This window comes from Mustelus asterias, chromosome 2, assembly GCF_964213995.1.
Source record: "Mustelus asterias chromosome 2, sMusAst1.hap1.1, whole genome shotgun sequence".
Lineage (NCBI taxonomy): Eukaryota > Metazoa > Chordata > Chondrichthyes > Carcharhiniformes > Triakidae > Mustelus > Mustelus asterias.
In genome coordinates, this window is record NC_135802.1 from 102,679,346 (window position 1) to 102,700,984 (window position 21,639).

General features: G+C 44.0%; 1 protein-coding gene across 1 annotated transcript in view; it reads left to right on the forward strand.

The window, feature by feature from the left end:
- The first annotated feature begins 211 nt into the window (after window positions 1–211).
- The window catches only part of cmc1 (C-x(9)-C motif containing 1), a 73,156-nt gene continuing 51,728 nt past the window's right edge, over window positions 212–21,639 (forward strand). The window contains exon 1 of the mRNA XM_078239530.1: window positions 212–290. Within this exon, the coding sequence (XP_078095656.1) occupies window positions 272–290 (19 nt within the window). The 5' untranslated portion in view covers window positions 212–271. The remainder of the gene's footprint in view (window positions 291–21,639) is intronic.

Here is a 21,639-nt window from a genome sequence, read left to right on the forward strand (position 1 = left end):
TGGCTCGATGGTTTACCGTGTTTCTGACAGGCTGAACCGTGCTGCAGGGTGAAAGGCAGCTTGAGCCACGGGCACTCACACAGGAGGGAGCCACTGACCCCCGAATGAATCAGATGAAAGCTTGTGTCACCTCCACATACCACAACTCACTCCAACATCTTAAAAAGCCTTCACGGTTCCCGGCGCCCGCGCACGTTGACACCGGAAGTGCGCGCCACAGTTGCCAGGGTGAGAGGTGAAGGGGCGGGGCCTGTTGGCACGGGAAGCAGCAATGGAGGCCGGCAGTCAAGGTAAAGGCAGAGTGAGAGTGGCGGGCCTCTTATCCCCCCACCCCCTCAGAGTGACCTTCGTCCCAACAGGGGGAGGGGGGTTAACCGGCAGCCGTGCTCTGGTTACACCACTCAAGGAAAGTGTAGCCCCGGATTTCTGAATGTCAATCCAGACAGGACACGGCATCAGTTCCCAACAAGAGTCATGTTGGACTTGAAAAGTTAACTGGGATTTTTCTCTCTCCGCAGATGTTGCCAGACCTGCAGAGTTTTCCCAGCATTTTCTGCTTTAAAAAAATCTCATGGCATCAAATGTATATACTGCTCAGGAACACAGCACCCACCCCCTGGGCCATGCCCAGCTCTTGACTCAAACTTTCTCCCTTCACTCCTGGCTACACCTCATTCTTTCATTCCCTCCACTCAGCCCCTTTTGCCTCTTGGGGACACCCTGCTCCTTGCCACCCCCACCCCCTTGGTAACTTGTCACTAGCCCCACCCTTTGACCCACATCCCTGTCCCTCACCTCCTTGCACTTCTGCCCCTTGTTCCCTGATGACTCTGCACTAAACCCACCCAGCTCCGCTGCGACATCCAACCCCCCCCCCAGCACCTCTGCTGCAACCCCCCCCCCCCCCCCCCAAGCTCCTCTGTTGTGTCCACTCCCCGTCTCTTTCCTCCCCCCCCCCCCCCCCGGCTCCTCTGCTACCCTCCTCCCCCCGCCCCCCCCATGGCCTCCTGTTGTGCCCCCCTCCTGAGCCTATTCTGTTGCTCCCCCACCCCTCCCCTGGCCTCCTCTGCTGCCCCCCAAACCCCCCCCCCCATCCCAGCCTCCTCTGGTACCCCCCCTCCCGGCCTCCTCTGGTGCCCCCCCACCCCCTCCCGGCCTCCTCTGCTGCCCCCCTCCGCCTGGCCTGGCCTCTGGTGCCCCCCCACCCCTCCCCCGGCCTCCTCTCCTGCCCCCCTCCTGTGAGGTGATTCATTTTGGTAGGACTAATTTAAATGTGGATTACAGGGTCAAAGGTAGGGTTCTGAAGACTGGAGGAACAGAGAGATCTTGGGGTCCATATCCACAGATCTCTAAAGGTTGCCACTCAAGTGGATAGAGCTGTGAAGAAGGCCTATAGTGTGTTAGCTTTTATTAACAGGGGATTGGAGTTTAAGAGCCGTGGGGTTATGCTGCAACTGTACAGGACCTTGGTGAGACCACATTTGGAATATTGTGTGCAGTTCTGGTCACCTCACTATAAGAAGGATGTGGAAGCGCTGGAAAGAGTGCAGAGGAGACTTACCAGGATGCTGCCTGGTTTGGAGGGTAGGTCTTATGAGGAAAGGTTGAGGGAGCTAGGGCTGTTCTCTCTGGAGCGGAGGAGGCTGAGGGGAGACTTAATAGAGGTTTATAAAATGATGAAGGGGATAGATAGAGTGAATGTTCAAAGACTATTTCCTCGGGTGAATGGAGCTATTACAAGGGGGCATAACTATAGGGTTCATGGTGGGAGATGTAGGAAGGATATCAGAGGTAGGTTCTTTACGCAGAGAGTGGTTGGGGTGTGGAATGGACTGCCTGCAGTGATAGTGGAGTCAGACACTTTAGGAACATTTAAGCGGTTATTGGATAGACACATGGAGCACACCAGGATGATAGGGAGTGGGATAGCTTGATCTTGGTTTCAGATAAAGCTCGGCACAACATCGTGGGCCGAAGGGCCTGTTCTGTGCTGTACTGTTCTATTTTCTAACATTAAGGGCATTTAAATGGTCATTGGATAAACATATGGATGATATTGGAATAGTGTAGGTTAGAGGGGCTTTAGATTGGTTTCACTGGTCGGCGCAACATCGAGGGCTGAAGGGCCTCTACTGCGCTGTTATGTTCTATGTACAATTCTGGCCATGCCCTTCCCTTTAAGAAGGCTGCGAGGGCATTGGGGATGGGAAATTTCAGTTACAGAGATTGGCAAAACTGGGGCAGTTCTCTTGGAATCCCTACAGTGCAGAAGGAGGCCATTTGGCCCATCAAGTCTGCACCGACTTTGACACAGTATTTTACCCAGGCCCTCTATCCTGGCCTATCCCTGTAACCCCTCACATTTACCATGGCTAATCCATCTAACCTCCACATCTTTGGGCTGTGGGAAGAAACCGGAACACCCGGAAGAAACCCACACAGACACAGGGAGAATGTGAAAACTCCACACTGACAGTCGCCCAAGGCCAGAATTGGACCTGGGTCCCTGGCACTGAGGTAGCACTGCTAACCATTGTGCCATCATGAGATTTGATATAGGTGTCAAAATCATGAGGTCTGGACAGAGTTAATAGGGAGAAACATCCCATTGATGAGAGTGGAGAGTCTGAGGCCCCGATTAAAGGTGATTGGCAAACAAACCAGAGGCACTTTAAGGCGGCACGGTAGCACAGTGGTTAGCACTGCTGTTTCACAGCTGCAGGGGACCTGGGTTCGATTCCCGGCTTGGGTCACTGTCTGTGTGGAGTTTGCACATTCTCCTCGTGTCTGTGTGGGTTTCCTCCGGGTGCTCCCGTTTCCTCCCACAGTCCAAAGATGTGCGGGTTAGGTTGATTGACCAGGTTAAAAATTGTCCCTTAGAGTCCTGAGATGCGTAGGTTAGAGGGATTAGTGGGTAAATATGTGGGGGTAGGGCCTGGGTGGGATTGTGGTCGGTGCAGACTCGATGGGCCGAATGGCCTCCTTCTGCACTGTAGGGTTTCTATGATTTCTAGGAAAAACCTTCATATGCAATGAACGTAGATCGTAGCAGTAGGCTATTCAGCCCTTCAAGTCTGCTCTGCCATTCAACACGATCATGACTGATCTGCTTAACATCTAAAATCAACTAACTGCCTGAGAATGTGGGAGAGGTAGATTCAATGGTGACATTCAAAAGGAAATTGGATAATTATCTAAAAAGAAAAGAATTGCGGGGCTATGAGAAAAATGTGGGGAAGTGGGATTGGTGAGCTGTTCTTGCAGAGAGCTCACACAGACAAGACAGGCTGAATGGCCTCCTTCTCTGCTGTACCATTCTTTGATTCTATGATCTAACATTTGTCATTTAAACAAGTACATCATTAATATTCCCTGTTCTACTCTGAACTAAAGGTGTGTTATATTGTTCCTCATTTATGGCAGCATCAGCTTGTTGAAACTAGGTTTTCCTGAGTTAACTTCTTTAACTGGTGAATTTTATTGAATTTGGTATCATTTGGTAGCTCTTCATGATGTCTTCGTAGTCTTAAGTATGTTAACCATGTATTTATCAACTACAGGAATTAGGTACAAAAATACAGCAATAGAGTCAAGCTAGGAGTTGTTTCTGTGCTTGCTTGTGCACGTGACTCTATCCAATACTAGATTGACCCCAAGGTGTGTGTTATGTGTTCATTACATCACTGTGTGAGTGGTACTATGCTCACTCCCACATTAATCCGAGACCCTTGTACTACACCTCCCCCTCAAATCTTTGTCGAATGTATTTCAAGTTATTCTAATTTACTCCACATATTTTCATTGTTATTACTACACCATCTCCCCCATCCTAGTCTCGGAGTTCATAGGCTCGTGTGTCTAACTGAATGCAGACTTGCAGTTTGATGAGTGGGGGGAGTTTAAAGTGTTAATTTTGTTCTTAAATTTTGACCCAGCAACAGGGAAAGAATGGTGATACATTTCCAAGTCAGGATGGTGTGTGGCATGGATGGGAACTTGCAGGTAGTTGTTTTCCCATGCATCTGCTGCCCATGTTCTTCTAGATGGTAGTGCTGGTGGGTTTGGAAAGTGCTATCTAAGGAACCTTGATGAATTTCTGCAATGCATCTTGTAGATAGTACACGCTGCATCTGTGGTGGAGGGAGTGAATGTTTGTGAACGGGGTGTTCTTGGAGTCGTCTTCTGCAGTGAGGAATTTTACATTTCTGCCTTCGGCTTCCAAACCTTTCTTTGGAGCTTTTCCCTGGCAAGTTTCCTCGGCACGTCTGCTTCTTGAAGTTTTCTTCACGTCAGAATGATTCTTCAAATTTGTTTGCAGAATTTTAGTTTTTCTTTGCATTTTTTGAGGTTTGTCCATCCTCTCCCAGCATGTTGTAATTATACAATGTTGGATCCCACTTTTAATGTAGTCTTTGGTAGATTAACTGTGTGTATTCATTAACTTCAAGAACCAGCACACGGCTCTGTCCAACACTAGACTGACCCCTAGGTGCAGATCATGTGTTCTCTTACATCACTGTGTGGACAGTACGCTGCTCAGTCCCATGTTAACCCTATATGTGCCAGACCTTTATACTAATGTAATGACCCAAGTTGGTTACCATTTCATGTGCATCAGCACACCTCAGGTACTTGACCATTGTTGTGCAAGCCTCAGTGTTTTCTGTTTTCTTTTTCTCTCGTGTATTGCGGTAGAATCCCAACCTCTCCTTGTATAACATTTATCCAGATTCACTTTCCAATAGAGGTAGCTAGATAGCATTTGGGAAGGAAATCCCAGGGTGTTCCAGCTCCCTATCCACACTCCCTCTCTGCTATCCCAACCCCAACAAGCCTCTAATCCAGGGATACTAAAACCAATGAAAATGCTCCAATAATTACCTTGACTGAGCTCAACTGGCAGTAAAGTCCATTGATTGAACCTCGGACCTTGCTGAGTATCCCCATGATCTATGGAGCCAATGAAGGAATTAGATCCTTTTTCTTTACTGGAGGTAAAGAGAAAGTACATTCCTGGAGCAGCTCAAAAACTCCCTGCCTTCCAACAGTAGTTCCAACAGTTTTGATCATTCTAACCTATTCTTGTCATATTGAAATTAGTGAGGAGCAGGGTTGAAGCTTTTATTTTGATTTAATAGTTTCAGCATATAAAACATCCATTTGAGCTGAGAAAATACCTGCTTGTGAGATGTTAGTCACTTAGAGACTTGTACAAATTTACTCATTTGCAAATAGACTGCTGAGTTTGCTTATGTAACCGAAGTGATTCCACATCAAAAACATTGTGACCGTGAAGCACTTTGGGATGATCTGAGGATGCAGAAGGCTCTATGTAAATGCACATTCCTTATTTCAGTTATCCCCGCTTTGAGGAAAAACGTGCCTTATCTGCACGAGGTGTTACCCCAGAGGTCAGGAGCACATGCCTTGAGGAATAGCTCACATGAATCTATGATTTGCCATTCCATAATATTGCCACAGGTTGGTCTGTGCACCTTTTTGAATTTTATGATGTTAAATGGGAACAACATTTTAAGAGAACAATGTTATAATTAATTTTCATAGATTAAAGCTACCTGATGTGCTTGTGCTGATTATAGATGCTTCCATAGGTATGAGGGAAATGGCCAGTTTATCAAAGATTGATGGGAAGCATATTCTTAAACATGAAAACTTTTAATTGATTTAGTTAGATTTTTAAAAATTGTCTCCAAACTTATCCATGATAAGAATACAGTTTATATTGGTCATAGAATAAATTGGATTACTGCATATTGGTAAAATGTGAATGACTGAGTGACTTAATTACAGTAATGTGTATGCTTGCAAAGGGCAGCAAAGGTTAACAAACACAGACGATTCAGTGTTATACAGTGAACCAGAATTTAGAAACATAGAAAAACTGCAGCACAAAACAGGCCCTTCGACCCCACAAGTTGTGCCGAACATATCCCTACCTATAACCCTCCATCCTATTAAGTCCCATGTACTCATCCAGGAGTCTCTTATAAGACCCTATTGAGTTTGCCTCCACCACCACTGACGGCAGCCGATTCCACTCGCCCACCATCCTCTGTGTGAAAAACTTTCACCTAACATTTCCCCTGAACCTACCCCCCAGCACCTTAAACCTGTGTCCTCTCGTAGCAGCCATTTCCACTCTGGGAAAAAGCCTCTGAGAGTCCTACTGATCTATGCCTCTCAACATCTTATATACCTCTATTAGGTCTCCTCTCATCCTACGTCTCTCCAAGGAGAAAAGACCGAGCTCCCTCAGCCTATGCTCATAAGGCATGCCACTCAATCCAGGCAACATCCTTGTAAATCTCCTCTGCACCCTTTCAATCTTTTCCACATCCTTCCTGTAATGAGGCGACCAGAACTGAGCACAGTACTCCAAGTGGAGTCTGACGAGGGTCTTATATAGCTGCATCATTATCCCCGGACTCCTAAACTCAATCCCTCGATTGATAAAGGCCGGCACACCATACACCTTCTTAACCACCTCCTCCAGCTGCGGGGCCGATTTTAGCGTCCTATGGACCCGGACCCCAAGGTCCTTCTGATCCTCTACCGTACTAAGAGTCTTTTCCTTTATATTGTACTCCTTCATCCCATTTGACCTGCCAAAATGGACCACTACACATTTATCTGGGTTGAAGTCCATCTGCCACTTCTCCGCCCAGTCTTGCATCCTATCTATGTCCCTCTGTAACTTCTGACATCCCTCTAGACTATCCACAACCCCACCAACCTTCGTGTCGTCGGCAGACTTACCAACCCATCCCTCCACTTCCTCATTTATGCAAATGACAAACAGCAAGGGTCCCAGAACAGATCCCTGGGGCACACCACTGGTGACCGACCTCCATTTAGAAAAAGACCCATCTATACCCACTCTCTGCCTCCTTTGGGCAAGCCAGTTCTGGATCCATAGGGCAGCAGCCCCTTGGATCCCATGCCCTCTCTCTTTTTCTAGAAGCCTTGCATGGGGGACCTTATCGAACGACTTGCTAAAATCCATATAAACCACATCTACCGCTTTCCCTTCGTCAATGTGTTTAGTCACATTTTCGAAGAACTCCACCAGGCTCGTAAGGCATGATCTGTCTTTGACAAAGCCAAGCTGAGTATTCTTGAGCATACTTAACCTCGCTAAATGCTAATAAATCTTGTCCCTCAGGATCTTCTCCATCAGCTTACCAACCACTGAGGTTAGACTCGCCGGTCGGTACTTTCCTGGGCTATCCCTATTCCCCTTCTTGAAAATAGGAACCACATCCGCAATCCTCCAATCCTCCGGCATCTCTCCCGTCTCCATCGACGACGCAAAGATCATCGCCAGAGGCTCTGCAATCTCTTCCCTCGCCTCCCACAGCAACCTGGAGTACATCCCATCCGGACCCAGCGACTTATCTATCTTGATGTCATTCAAAGATTCCAGCACAACCTCTTTCTAAAAGTCCCCATACTCCATCTTTTCAGTCCACAGCAAGCCCACAGTACATCCACCCAGGTCCTTCTCCTCTGTGAAAACCGAGGCAAAATACTCATTTAAGCACCTCTGCCATTTCTACTGGTTCTGTATAGACTTTCCCGCCTCCACCTTTTATAGGCCCTATTCCTTCACGTCTCATCCTTTTACTCTTCACATATTTATAGAACGCCTTAGTGTTTTCCTTAATCCTACCTGCCAAGGCCTTCTCGTGACCCCTTCTGGCTCTCCTAATTTCCTTCTTTAGTCCCTTCCTACATGCCGTATACTCATCTAGATCCCTATCTTCGCCAAGCTCTCTGAACCTTTTGTACGCTTTCCTTTTCTTCTCGACTAGGTCCCGCACAGCTTTCATGCACCACGGTTCCTTTAACCTACCAACTCCTCCCTGTCTTCTTGGAACGTTGTCCTGTAGAACTCTAGACAGACAATTCTTGAAAAACTGCCATCTCTCTTCAGTACATTTCCCCGAGAATACCTCCTTCCAATTTACTCCTCTAATTTGCTGCCTTATTTATGTCTTCATATTTCCCCTTACTCCATATAAACGCTTTCCTAGCTTGCCTGATCCTCTCTTTTTGCAATGCAAGCATAAAGAAGATAGAGTTATGATCGCTATCCCCAAGATGCTCTCCCACTGAGAGATCTGACACCTGTCCAGGTTCATTGGTCAGTATCAGATCAAGTACAGCCTCTCTTGTAGGCTTGTCCACATGCTGTGTCAGGAAACCCTCCTGAACACACCTAACGAACTCCTCCCCATCCAATCCCCTTACCTTAGGGATATTCCAATCTATGTTTGGGAAATTAAAGTCTCCTATCACAACAACTTTGCTATTATTGCAATTCTCCAGGATCTGTTTCCCTATCTGCTCCTCCACCTCCCTGTTACTATTGGGCAGCCTATAGAAAACTCCCAGTAAAGTGATTGACCCCTTCCCACTCCGAACTTCCACCCACAGAGACTCTGTAGACAATCCCTCCACAGCATACACCTTCTCTACAGCTGTGACACTATCCCTGATCAGCAGTGCCACTCCACCCCCTCTCTTGCCTCCCTCCTTGTCCTTCCTGAAATATCTGAATCCCGGCACCTGGAGTATCCAGTCCTGTCCCTGAGACATCCAAGTCTCCGTAATGGCCACCACATCACACTTCCAGGCATTGATCCACGCTCTGAGCTCATCCCCTTTATTCACTATACTCCTGGCATTAAAGTAAACACATCTCAATCCTTTGGTCTGAGCTCTCCCCTTCGCTATCCCCCGTCCATCCTCGCTCTTGCACTGTCTATAACCCTCTCTGTTTGCGAGCTAACTTCCTCGCTCCCAGTCACCTCGTCTTGATCCCCTCCCCCCAACCTATCTAGTTTAAACTCTCCCCAGTAGCCTTAGCCAACCTTCCCGCCAGGATATTGGTCCCCCTGGGATTCAAGTGCCACCCGTTTTTTGTGTACAGGTCACACCTGCCCCTAAAGAGGTCCCAATGGTCCAGGAACCTGAATCCCTGCCCCCTGCACCAGTCCCTCAGCCACCTCACTCCATTCCTGCCCTCACCTTCCCGTGGCACAGGCAGCAATCCTGACATTACTACCTTTGCTTTCCTCCTTCTCAGCTGTCTCCCTAATTCCCTATACTCCCTTTTCATGACCCCTTCCCCCTTCCTTCCCACATCAGCAGTACCGATATGTACCGCTACCTCTGGCTCCTCTCCCTCCCCCCTCAGGATTTCTGGGAGTCGACCAGCAACATCCTGGATCCCGGCCCCAGGGAGGCAGACCACCATCTGAGACTCCCGCCTGCCTCTGCAAAAACACCTGTCCGACCCCCTTACTGTCGAGTCCCCGATTAACACTGCCTTCCTCCTCTTTTCCTTAGCCCTCTGAGTTACAGGACCAGACTCCACTCCGGAGACATGGCCACTGCTGCTTCCCCCAGGCAGAATTTGCTGTGATTTTTTTAATATCTAATTTTCTAAGAGTCGGTGCAGATGAGTGTCTGGCCACATATCTGTGCTATCACAAAGATTGTTATCTGCACCTCTGTAACATCACCTGATTCCACCACTGCCTCAGCTCAGCTCAGTTCATCTGTCGCTGAAACTTTTGACCATGTCTTTGTCACCTCTAGATTTGCCCACTACAATTCACTCCTGGATACCCCCACCCCCAATGTTCCATCCTCCATAAACTTGAGGTCACCTAAATCTTTGCCACTAATGTCCTTACTTGCACCAAGTCCCATTTATTCATCACCCCTGTGTTCACTGACCTATATTGGATCCCAGTTAAGCAATTGATTTTAAAATTCTTATCCTCCTCGTTTCAAGCCCCTCCATGGCCCAGCCCTGACCATTTCTAATCTCCACCAGTCGAACAACTCCCATAATGCTGGCCTCTTGAGCATCCCTGATTTTTCAATGCTCCATCATTGGTGGATATACTTTCAGTTGCCTTGGCCCTAAGCTCTGGAATTCCCTCCATAAACCTCTCTGCCTCTCTACCTTAGTTCCTTTCTTTAAGATAGTTTGGTGTTGATTTGGTTTTTTTTATCAAAAACGATCCCCAGGATGTGGATGGTGGTGGCTGGGCAATACTTAGATCCATTGATAATCAGGCCGAGGTGGTTAATCCAATCTGAAATTAAAATAGAAAACACAGTGGTCCAGTAGTGCTGAGATGAGAATGAATGCACCACCAAAGTTTCCACTACTAATCACTTGTCCTTAAAGCCATCTTTGTCTCTCCTTGCACTGATACCTGTACCCCTCTTGCCCCTACTTCTTCTACACTCTCCTGTTTCTCATCACTCTTACACTGCTCAAAGAGTTTTTTTTACTCTTACGGCTTTTATACATCTGAGGAATTGCACTTCATGATGTTTCATCACAGTGCATTGTAGCTTCCCTTCCTGATTTTCTCTCATCCAGAAATTCTACTCCCTTGTGCTCCTCTACCATGCCCTTGTTATCCCAATGCTTCTATGTTGCGTTTACCCTTTTACATTGCCGCAGCCTGCATCCTTCTCCCCCTTCGGAATCCTTTCCCACTTGTTCCATACCCAAAAATTACTCTCTTCCTTTTCACTTTAGTGTTGACATAACCTAGCACTCTGTTACCAGCCCTATCAGATCCTGGGGCTCACTTCTGTGTTTCCAAATGCCAGTGCCCTGCTGCACAACCTCCTGCTACATAATCACCTTAAGTTGGAAACCCTGACAATATATTGTGCATTACATTGTATATCCTCTGATTTATCCTGGGTGATCCATGTGTTTTCTACTGTGGTTTCTTTTTCGAAAAGCACCTTCAGTATTCTTCTGTGACCTACATTACTCAGCTGTTCATTTACCACAATTCAAACAGTAATATGGTTTTAAACAGGTCTCGTTCTGTCAAACTTATTTTAAAGTAATGAGAACTGTATACGTACTTTGCCTTCATTGGGCCACTCTATTGAAGGCATGTATGCAGGGAGATGGTCCCCATAGAACTATCACTTGTTTTGTACCTTACTTAAATTATCTTCATTTATCAGTTAGACTAAATAGTGGTGTTTGTGGTATTTTCAGTCATGGACAGGTTCACTGCTGACCCTAACTTGTCCTTCCCTGATGTCCACACATTAGTATTTTTAGAAGTCAGTGGATAGTGAACATTGTTTCTCCCCCCTCTCCCCGCCCCCAGGAAAACTCAGGCCAGTTGTACTGTCTCCTGTTCACTCAGCACAGAGCAGGATTTGAATCTAGGACACACCAGGTCATGGGAGTCAGTAGCACAAAATTGGTTGCATTTACTCAGCGAGCCATTGAAGGAAATTTCTTGCTCTCTTGCAGGTTGACCTTTAATTAAATCTAGAACTAAACCATGAAGTTTTACAATGAAAATGATAGCATTTTTGTAGATCACTTTTTCACGGAATAATCTTACACATTGCTCCTATGTCGTTTCTCATGAAAGGGACAATAATTTGTTTCTCATTGCATCCCAATTTATATTTACATTAGTAAATGTTTTAAATTGTACCATATCAGAAAACTTGATTGTGTTAAATTATCTTGTTTAAGTGCTACATTCAGGGTGTTAACTTATAGTGTTTAAGTGGGGCATTCAGGATATTTTGGTGTATTTGCTATGAACAGGAGTGATTCAGATGTGATAACCCCCGGCCCACATCCTCACCTATCCACATAGTTAATTATCCTGTTACCAATCAATGTAGCTTGTTACACATATTTGTTAAATCAAATTGCAACATCCCATCTTTTTTTGTGATATCTATTATGCAAGAGCCAACATTTAAATTGCAGAAAGTAAGTCATAAGGTTTCATTTACACTTCAAAGATTAAATTTAGTTCTTGCACCTTGAACCTTAATTCTTATGTTCTTGTATTCCATCCTTTAATCACTGCCAATATTAACATAGTCAAACAAAATAGCTTATAGGGTAAATAGGAAGAGAATGTCACATGCTGTCAAATCCCCTTGGAGCATCCACAGTTTCTCCATGTTCTATTCAAAATTTGTGGTGACAGCTTCAGAACATGAAGAGTATGTTTACAATTCAGCCGATAGCTTTGTCAGTGAATCAATCCATTGAAAGTGAGGGGATTAATGTATCTGCCAGCTAAGCGTTTGAAATTTCTGAACATGCATCTTAATCAGGATCCGTTATCTTTTAAAGTAAACTGTTTGCTGTTAGTAAATTAGGTTTAGGAATGTAGTTGGCTTTTTAAGCGCCACTCTTAATATTTTCTATTGAGAATGTCATAATTGCATAAAAGTTACAAATAGTAAATCTGAAAGGTTTAAAGTGAGTTCATATTGTAGAGCTGCAATAAGAAACAACTTTTTCTCTTCACCTATTAACATGTTTTAAAGCAGGTGTTCTACTGAGTTAGACATTTTCATTATAAATATATTATGTGCAAGGATATATTTGAATAAATTGAATCTTTTTCATTTCAGTAGCTTGCGCTAGATACATATTTGATGCAGAGCACAAATCAGTTGTTCAGTCTTATCTTTGCACCTTCTCTCCAGGGAAGCAGTGTTCTGAGAAGATTCATAGAAAGCTGTGTGTGTGACTAACATAGAGCGAAAGGGTGAATAGGCTTTGTGATAAGACCTGGTGCTTTCTGGGTTAGTGACAGTTTGCTGTGAAGTCAGATCACTAGTGTCAAGAAAAGCCACAGGAAGCTCTGTCTATATTTAAAACTTTTTTTTGGTGCAGTCTTAAAATCTGTGATAAAATTACTAACCTGTTGTGTTCCCAAGTTGATGCTTTGAAAGTAGCACTTAGCACATTTGTGAGCTATTCCCTTTAGTAGATTGCTGCAGCCTCTGACATTGATCTTTGTCGCCTTTGGGAATTGATCGTAGGCCAGGATTGCTCCAGAATATAAAGCTAATATTGTAATGGCTTTATGATACAGTGGTTAATAGAGTATTCTACTTTGGTTGATTTGGCAAAAGTCTTATCACCATATCATTACAGTAACTGACATAGCCTTTGAACAGCAAATACATATTTTTGCAAAGATTTTTTAATAATACAGCATTAAATGCATTAGAAGTGCAATAATGTCTGGGTTCTGTTTTGGTAAGTGGCTAGGAGCTAGAATGCACTGCCTGAGAATGAAAAGATACAATTTGAATGAGATGGGGAGAAGGCAGAAGAATGGCACTAGGTGAAATGCTCATTCAAAAATCCAGTGCAGACACAATGGGCTTAATGGCCTCCTTCTGTGTTGTAACGATTCTGTGATTTTGTGAGCAGCCCCTGGCAATATATGGGTTAGTTCAAGTGATATTGTGATTAAGAACATTGGCCTGTGTATTCTTGATGTCATTGTAACAAGACCTCATGATGACTGATGAGTTGGTGTTCAACACTAAATGTAGTTATTGTCTGAAGTCTCCATTAAGTTGCATTTATTTTACTCTGTTTGAATACATAGTTCTGCAGTAATTAGCACTGCAAAAACATGGACAAATAAAACAATATTGTTCAATTATCTTATTACAGTTTGTTGAATCATGCTGTGCATAAATTGACTACTACTTAACAACGGTAGCTGCACTTCGAAACGTATTTTTTGGGAGTGCAGTGCTACCCTTACAAGGGGACAAGCAGTATGCAAGTGAAAGTTTGCCTTTTGCATTACCCAACCTGCTACCTGTATTCACCAGAACTCTTGCAGGCCTGAATTTTGTGCGAGGGGTAAAGCTCCTTTTTTGTTATTTGCATTTAATTCTGATTGGTAAATATAGCAATGTGTTGCTTGTCTCCATTCCCTTGCACTTTGTTTTTTCCTTAGCTACTAACTTATTGCGTTTGCGAGGAAATCTGAACATATTCTTCTCTTAGACTGTCCCTCGGGCTCAAGGATGACTTGCTTCAATTCCGGTCTGATGGGTTCTGAGATAACTGATAAATCCAATGCACAATCTGCACACTCTGCCACAGGCGGGGCAGGTGGTGCTCAGATAGTCGCGTTGATGAGTTGTTTGAAGCTTGTGTGCTCTCTCCAATGCCTCAACTTTGCTTCTGCCTCTCGCTGCGTTTGGTGCCTTCCCAAATTAACCTTCTCCATCTTGGTTGGTCACGGCTTAGGGAATCCCATGAGTCCTCCTGGGTGTCTCCTGCTGCGACTTAGTTTTGAGTTGAGAGCAGTTGATTCGGGCGTCTGATGTCAGGCATAGGAACAACACGCCCTGCCTAGTGGAGTTAGTTTTGTCTGATTAGCGCCTTTGATGCCGAGCAAGTTGGTCTTGGAGACGACTCTGCTATTGGACCATGTTTTCTTGCCAACAGATTTAGAGGATCTTCCAAAGACGCTGCTGGTGATAATTCTCTAGTGCTTTGAAGGTGCCTGCTGTAGGTTGTCCAAGTCTCCATAGCTTATAGAAGTGAGGAGATAGCTGCCGCCTGATAAACCATGACCTGTAATCTTGGGTTTGAGATCCTGGTCATCAAATACTCTATTCTTCAGCCAAAAGACTGAGCCTGGCATATTAAATTTTGTTGTCTATGTCTGCCTTCATTGAGAAGAGGCTCTGAGGATATGGAAAATGCTCCATATTTTCCAGGATCTTACCATTGATCGTAATCAATAGGAGGAGATGTGGGAGCTAGTTGTAAATGAACCATTGTTTTTTGGGTGTATAGGGAAAAGCCCATTTTCTCATATGTTTTGGAATTCAGGTTCTGAGTGAGCTCTCACACAAATGTCATCTGCTTACTGGAGCTCAATGACTGAGGTAGGAATGGCTTATTCTTTGGAGTGCAGGTGATGTAGGTCGAATAGTTTGCTATCTGTTATATAAATTGTCTATGCTTGTGGGTAATTTGCTGGAGATGAGGTGCAATATTTCTGTGATATTGGACGTGGTGAAGAAAGTTAGTGCAATGATGCAGCCTTGTTTGACTCCAGTCTTCCCTGAGAGGGACTCTTTGGTGGTTTCATTGGTGAGGATCACAACATGCATGTCATCATGGAGTAGGCAGAGGATGGGGAGACATTTCTGAGGGCAACCAAATTTGAGGAGGATCCTTCATTAGCCTTTATGATTGACAGAGTTAAAGGCTTTTGGAAAGTAAAGTTGGAAAAAGTCAGCGTTTGGGCTGTTTTTATGCATTTTTCTCAGATTTTCCATCCAGTTAAGATCGAGTCTGTGGTGTTCTTTGATGGGCAAAAACTGCACTGGCAGTCTGGAAGGAGCTCTTCAGCCACTGGAAAGAAGCAATTCAGGAGGATTCTAGCAGTGATCTTCCCTATGGCCGATGGCAAGGAGACTCCTCCATAGTTACCACAATTGGACTTCTCTTTCTCATGAATATAAAACCAGCCGAGTTGCAACTTAAATAATTATCCTTGTAAAATTGCTTTGATCCTTTAAATTGCTATTTAAATCATATTCTGAAAATGTCTTGCATGAAGCTGAACATTTAGCCTCATTGGGGATTGTCAAAATTTATTTTTAACCAAATTGTGGATCTGTTTCAGAACAAAATGTGCAAGAAATTCAGTACTGAGAAAGGTGAAAATTTGATTAAAAGCGATGATTAAGTGGCAAGAAACTGAAGTTCTATGAAATGTTTCTACAGGGCACTGATCTTCCCTTTAACTTTTGCAATTATAGAAAAATTATGGCATGGTGCACAATATAGCATATGTCATAAAGATTTTGCAAAAATAGTTTATTCTTTAATACCTTAATGAGCATCCATCAAGAAACACAATCAATTATGATGGTCTGTTTTTATAATGGGCATTGTTTGGCTCAAGTTTAAATTAATTCCAGAAGATTGAAAGTGATATAGACTGTTATATGATAAATTAATGCTTATGGATTTTTGTTTTAACATTCATCAAGTAAATTTGGTAGTACTGGAACTGCAGTTATAATGAATGCTCACTGAATTTTAAAAAATGGATTACATTTAATTGTGCATTTTTAAAGTTCTCTTGAAATGCACAGCGAGAGAAAGGCTAATGAACTGGACCTTGAATCAAATTCAGATGCTCACCTGATGAAATGTTTATGTATCTTCATCCTTCAGATATTTACCAACCTCATGTTTATGTATCTTCATCGTTCAGATATTTACCAACCTCCTTTTGCATTTCTAGCATTTTCTGTTCTTCAGATTTCCTTTTTCAATTAATCTCTTAATTGCTTATTGATTCTAACTGGTCAGTTGCTTTAAAAGCAGGGTAAGAGGCTGTGGGTTATCAGTAGAACCTTTAGTTCTAAATTGAGTGACAAGACACCAAGTTGTTCATAGAATCATAGAATCCCTACAGTGCAGAAGGAGGCCATTCGGCCCATCGAGTCTGCACCGACCACAATCCCACCCAGGCCCTACCCCCACATATATTTACCCACTAATCCCTCTAACCTACGCATCTCAGGACTCTAAGGGGCAATTTTTAACCTGGCCAATCAACCTAACCCGCACATCTTTGGACATCATGTTCCTTTTAACATGATCATTTTCTAGTGACAAATACAGTGACAGTTTCAAAGTTTTGTCTGCAGTAAACAGTTACTTTTCTATTTGTGACAGTGTTCTGTTTTTGAAACCCCAGTAAACAACATCAGCATTTAACCTATTTGCATTCTGCTAAATGAAGTAAGGATAGAGTTGTCTGCCATATCTACTAGACTTTAAGCATATCTTATGTTAGCAGTCTAAATTAAAAATATATTTACTCTTGCCATAAATAATAAAAAATGAACTGTGAGCAACATCAATACAAACACAAACCCTTTGCTCTGAGTCTTCACACTGTAACTGCGCCCTATACCACTTCTGTTACTTAAAACCAACCAATGTAAGTTATACACAAACAAAATCTAGAGAGTTCCTTTTTCAATTTCTTTCCCTGTAGAACAACAACCACTTGAATGTGTGTATTTGATGACCGAACAGAAATTCATTTCGAATTATTCCTTTGATGTCAAGTCTAAAGCTACATCCTGAGAGAGATATTAAGACATTAAAATAAATGTAAGTTAGATTTCTTCCTGTCCTTTTCCCTGTTAATTTCTTATTTACATGTTTTCAGTGAAACAAAAACTGCACACATGAAGGAGAAAGGTTAGGTGACCAAAGCCATAGTTTAGCAGAAGGAGATGGAGCTACTACAGCGGAGGAGACTATTCCTATTTGTAGCAAAGTAATAGATGAAGCCTTTTACTCAAAGCAGTGTTTCGTTTTTTTTCTGCCACATTCATTTTTGTTTAATTTCCTACTTTTAAAAAAATGATCAGAGATCATTATATTGCCACATGCATGGATCAACATTATGTACACCATTTGTGTGCTTGCTAATAGCATACCACTATTTTGCTTGAATATAGAATTTTGTAAACAATAGGTGAATTAAAACTGCTATTGGTTATGGATTAATTTAATAGCTGCTCTGTTGTTTTATTCCAGTTTTTGGTGACCTCGACTATCAGATATACAGCATTACAATCAGTAATTCGGAATTTTTTCTTCTCTTTCCCGGTTTCTAAATTGGATACATGACACTCTTATTTCTTATGTTTGAGTTAATTCAGTACCTTTTTTATTCCTCAAATGTACTGATGCTTTGTTAAGCTCTGGTTCTTGAAGTATGCCAATGTATCAATTTGTTGACAAACCTTATTACAGTTTTATTAGGGATGCTTATTTAAATTGTACCTTCCCTTATAATGACCCTTGCCCAGGTCGTTGGTCAGCTATACAGGAAAGACCTTGGTCTAATCTTGTTACCTGATCTCATCATGGCAGTTGAAATGCTGATTAGCATCCGCAACCAGGTTTGGGAATAGAAAACCGGCCAGGGTCCCTATTCTTAATTGTTTTCTCCTTTAGAAAGTGCAGGCAGGTGCTCGCTGGATGAGCACAGGATCAGGTTTGGCTATGATGCACCTTGGTTTAATACTTAATGAACCCTTGGTTGCAATGTCAAAGGGTAGTTATGGCTATGAATCATTCCATCATCCATGCCTTAAGCAAAATGGGGAGAAAATTGGGTGGACAAAGTATATTCTATCACAAAATGCCCAGGAACAATATAAATGTGCATAATATTAGTGTGGGGAGGAAAACATTGGTGCCTTGTGTTTGAGTATTGTGGTCAGTAACTTAAGATAATGAACCAAACCTTGCAAGAATCAAAGCATCTTTCAGAGTGTGCTTTTGTTGCGCCCTTCACCTGGAATGTATAATTTGTGCTATAACCTGCTAGAAGTGTGAACTGAAAGTGGTGTGGTGAGGGTAATAAAACATCTGGGACCCTGGTGAAACAGATTCCTTAATCATTGAGATTGAAAGACACAGAAAGAAGGAAGCAGAATAAATTCAAATTCAAATCCGGTATAGAAAGAGAAATACAGTCAGGGAAAGAAAAAAATGAATTAAGAGAGACAGAAAGGAAAAGCAATCCTTGACCTCAGCATCCTTACAAACCACCACACCCTCTTCAACATTCCTTTCCTCTCCAAAGTCCTTGAATGTATTGCTTTTATCTTTCAAATCTGTGCCCATCTTTCCCAAAACTGTGTGTGGGTTCTGCCCCTGCAACAGCACTGAAATGGCAGTTGTTAGGCAAATCGCCGGCTCCAACAGACCCTTCCCTGATGAGCTCAATGCATTCTACGCTCGTTTTGAGCAAGAGGTCAGCGAGAGCATGCCCTCCACCCTGGAAGCCCTGGATGAACCTGTATCTGGGGTCACCATTGCAGATGTCAGGGCAGCTTTCTTGAAGGTCAACCCACGGGAAGCAACTGATCCGGATGGGGTACCCAGATGTGCACTCAGATCCTGCGCAGATCAGCTGGCGGGGGTATTCACTCTCATCTTCAACCTCTCTTTACAACTATCTGAGGTCCCGATCTGCTTCAAGAAGACAACCATTATCCCAGTACCTAAGAAAAACCAAGCAGCGTGCCTTAATGACTATCGGCCGGTGGCTCTGACATCCATCGTTATGAAGTGCTTCAAAAGGCTAGTCATGGCACGAATCAATTCCAGCCTCCTGGACTACCTGGATCCACTACAGTTTGCCTACTGCTTACAACAGGTCCACAGCAGATGCCATTTCCCTGGCTCTGCACTCAACCCTGGAACACTTGGATAACAAGGACATCTATGTCAGACTCCTATTTATTGACTGCAGCTCGACCTTCAACGCTATTATTCCCACGAAACTCATCTCCAAACTCCATGTTCTAGGCCTCGGCACCTCCCTCTGCGACTGGATCCTAAACTTCCTAACTCACAGACTACAATCAGTAAGGATAGGCAACAACACCTCCACAATCATCCTCGACACCGGTGCCCCACAAGGCTGTATTCTCAGCCCCTTACTATACTCCTGAGACACCTATGACTGTGCGGCCAAATTCCCCTCCAATTCGATTTTCAAGTTTGCTGACGACACCACCGTAGTGGGTCGGATCTCAAACAATGATGAGACAGAGTACAAGGAATGAGATAGAGAATCTGGTGAACTGGTGCAGCAACAATAATCTCTCCCTCAATGTCAACAAAACAAAGAGATTGCCATCGACTTCAGGAAGCGTAGAGGAGAACATGCCCCTGTCTACATCAATGGGGACGAAGTAGAAAGGGTCAAGAGCTTCAATTTTAGGTGTCCAGATCACCAACAACCTGCCCTGGTCCCCCCAAGCTGCATGCTAGTTAAGAAAGCCCACCGACGCCTCTACTTTCTCAGAAGACTAAGGAAATTTGGCATGTCAGCTACGACTCTCACCAACTTTTACAGATGCACCATAGAAAGCATGCTTTCTGGTTGTATCACAGCTTGGTATGGCTCCTGCTCTGCCCAAGGAACTACAAAAGGTCGGGAATGTAACCCAATCCACCACGCAAACCAGCCTCCCATCCATTGACTCTGTCTACACTTCCCTGCCTCGGCAAAGCAGCCAGCATAATTAAGGACTCCACGCACACTGGACATTCTCTCTTCCACCTTCTTCCTTCGGGAAAAAGATACAAAATTCTGAGGTCACGTTCCAACCGACTTAAGAACAGCTTCTTCCCTGCTTATGTCAGCCTTTTGAATGGACTTATCTTGCATTAAGCTGGCCTTTCTCTACACCCTAGCTATAGAAACATAGAAAAACGACAGCACAAAACAGGCCCTTTGGCCCACAAGTTGTGCCGAACACATCCCTACCTTCTCGACCTACCTATAACCCTCCATCCTATTACGCTCCATGTACTCATCCAGGAGTCTCTTAAAAGACCCTATTGAGTTCGCCTCCGCCACCACTGACGGCAGCCGATTCCGCTCGCCCACCACCCTCAGTGTGAAAAACTTACCCCTAACATCTCCCCTGTACCTACCCCCTAGCACCCTAAACCTGTGTCCTCTCGTAGCAGACATTTCCACCCTGGGAAAAAGCCTATGAGAGTCCACCCGATCTATGCCTCTCAACATCTTATACACCTCTATTAGGTCTCCTCTCATCCTTCGTCTCTCCAAGGAGAAAAGACCGAGCTCCCTCAGCCTATCCTCATAAGGCATGCCACTCAATCCAGGCAACATCCTTGTAAATCTCCTCTGCACCCTTTCAATCTTTTCCACATCCTTCGTATAGTGAGGCGACCAGAACTGAGCACAGTACTCCAAGTGGGGTCTGACGAGGGTCTTATATAGCTGCATCATTAACCCCGGACTCCTAAACTCAATGCCTCGATTGATAAAGGCCATGACTGTAACGCTAAAGTCTACACTCTCTTGTTTCCTTCTCTATGAACGGTATGTTTTGTCTGTATAGTGCGCAAGAAACAATACTTTTCACTATATGTTAATACATGTGGCAATAATAAATCAAATCAAAATCAAATCAAATGTGACGTCCTATGTGATTGTGACATACGTAAACTATTCACCCTCATCCTTCTCAGCCTGTTTGCCCCTCAGCGACATCATCTGATAACAGTGTTCGTTTTCACATGTTGACGATATCCTACTTTACCTCATCATCACCTCTCTCAATTCATTCACTTTTGCTTAGTTGACATTCAGTACTGGATTAGCAGATGGGGTGTCACGGTGGCACAGTGGTTAGCACTGCTGCCTCACAGCGTCGATTCCCGGCTTGAGTCACTGTCTGTGTGCAGTTTGCACATTCTCCCTGCATCTGCGTGGGTTTCCTCCGGTGCTCCGGTTTCCTCCCACAATCCAAAGATGTGCGAGTTAGGTGGATTGGCCATGATAAATTGTCCATTAGTGTCAGGGGGATTAGTGGGGTAAATATATGGGGTTACTGGGATAGGGCCTGCGTGGGATCGTTGTAGGTGCAGGCTTGATGGGCCGAATGGCCTCCTTCTGCACTATAGGGATTCTGTGATTCCTCCAAATAAATATTTGGAAGATTGAAGCTATTGTTTTTAGGCCCTATTCCAAATGCCATTCCCCAGCTACCAATTCCATCACTTGCTTTAGCAAGTCTGAGACTAAATCAGTCTGTCTGCAAGCTTGTTGTCATTTACGCTGAGGTAAGATGTCAACTATATATTCACACCATCACTAAGATCACCAGCTATCTCTAACTTTGACTGTTCCAGTGCACTTCTGGTTGTTCTCCCATATCCTATCCTTTGTAGATTTGAGA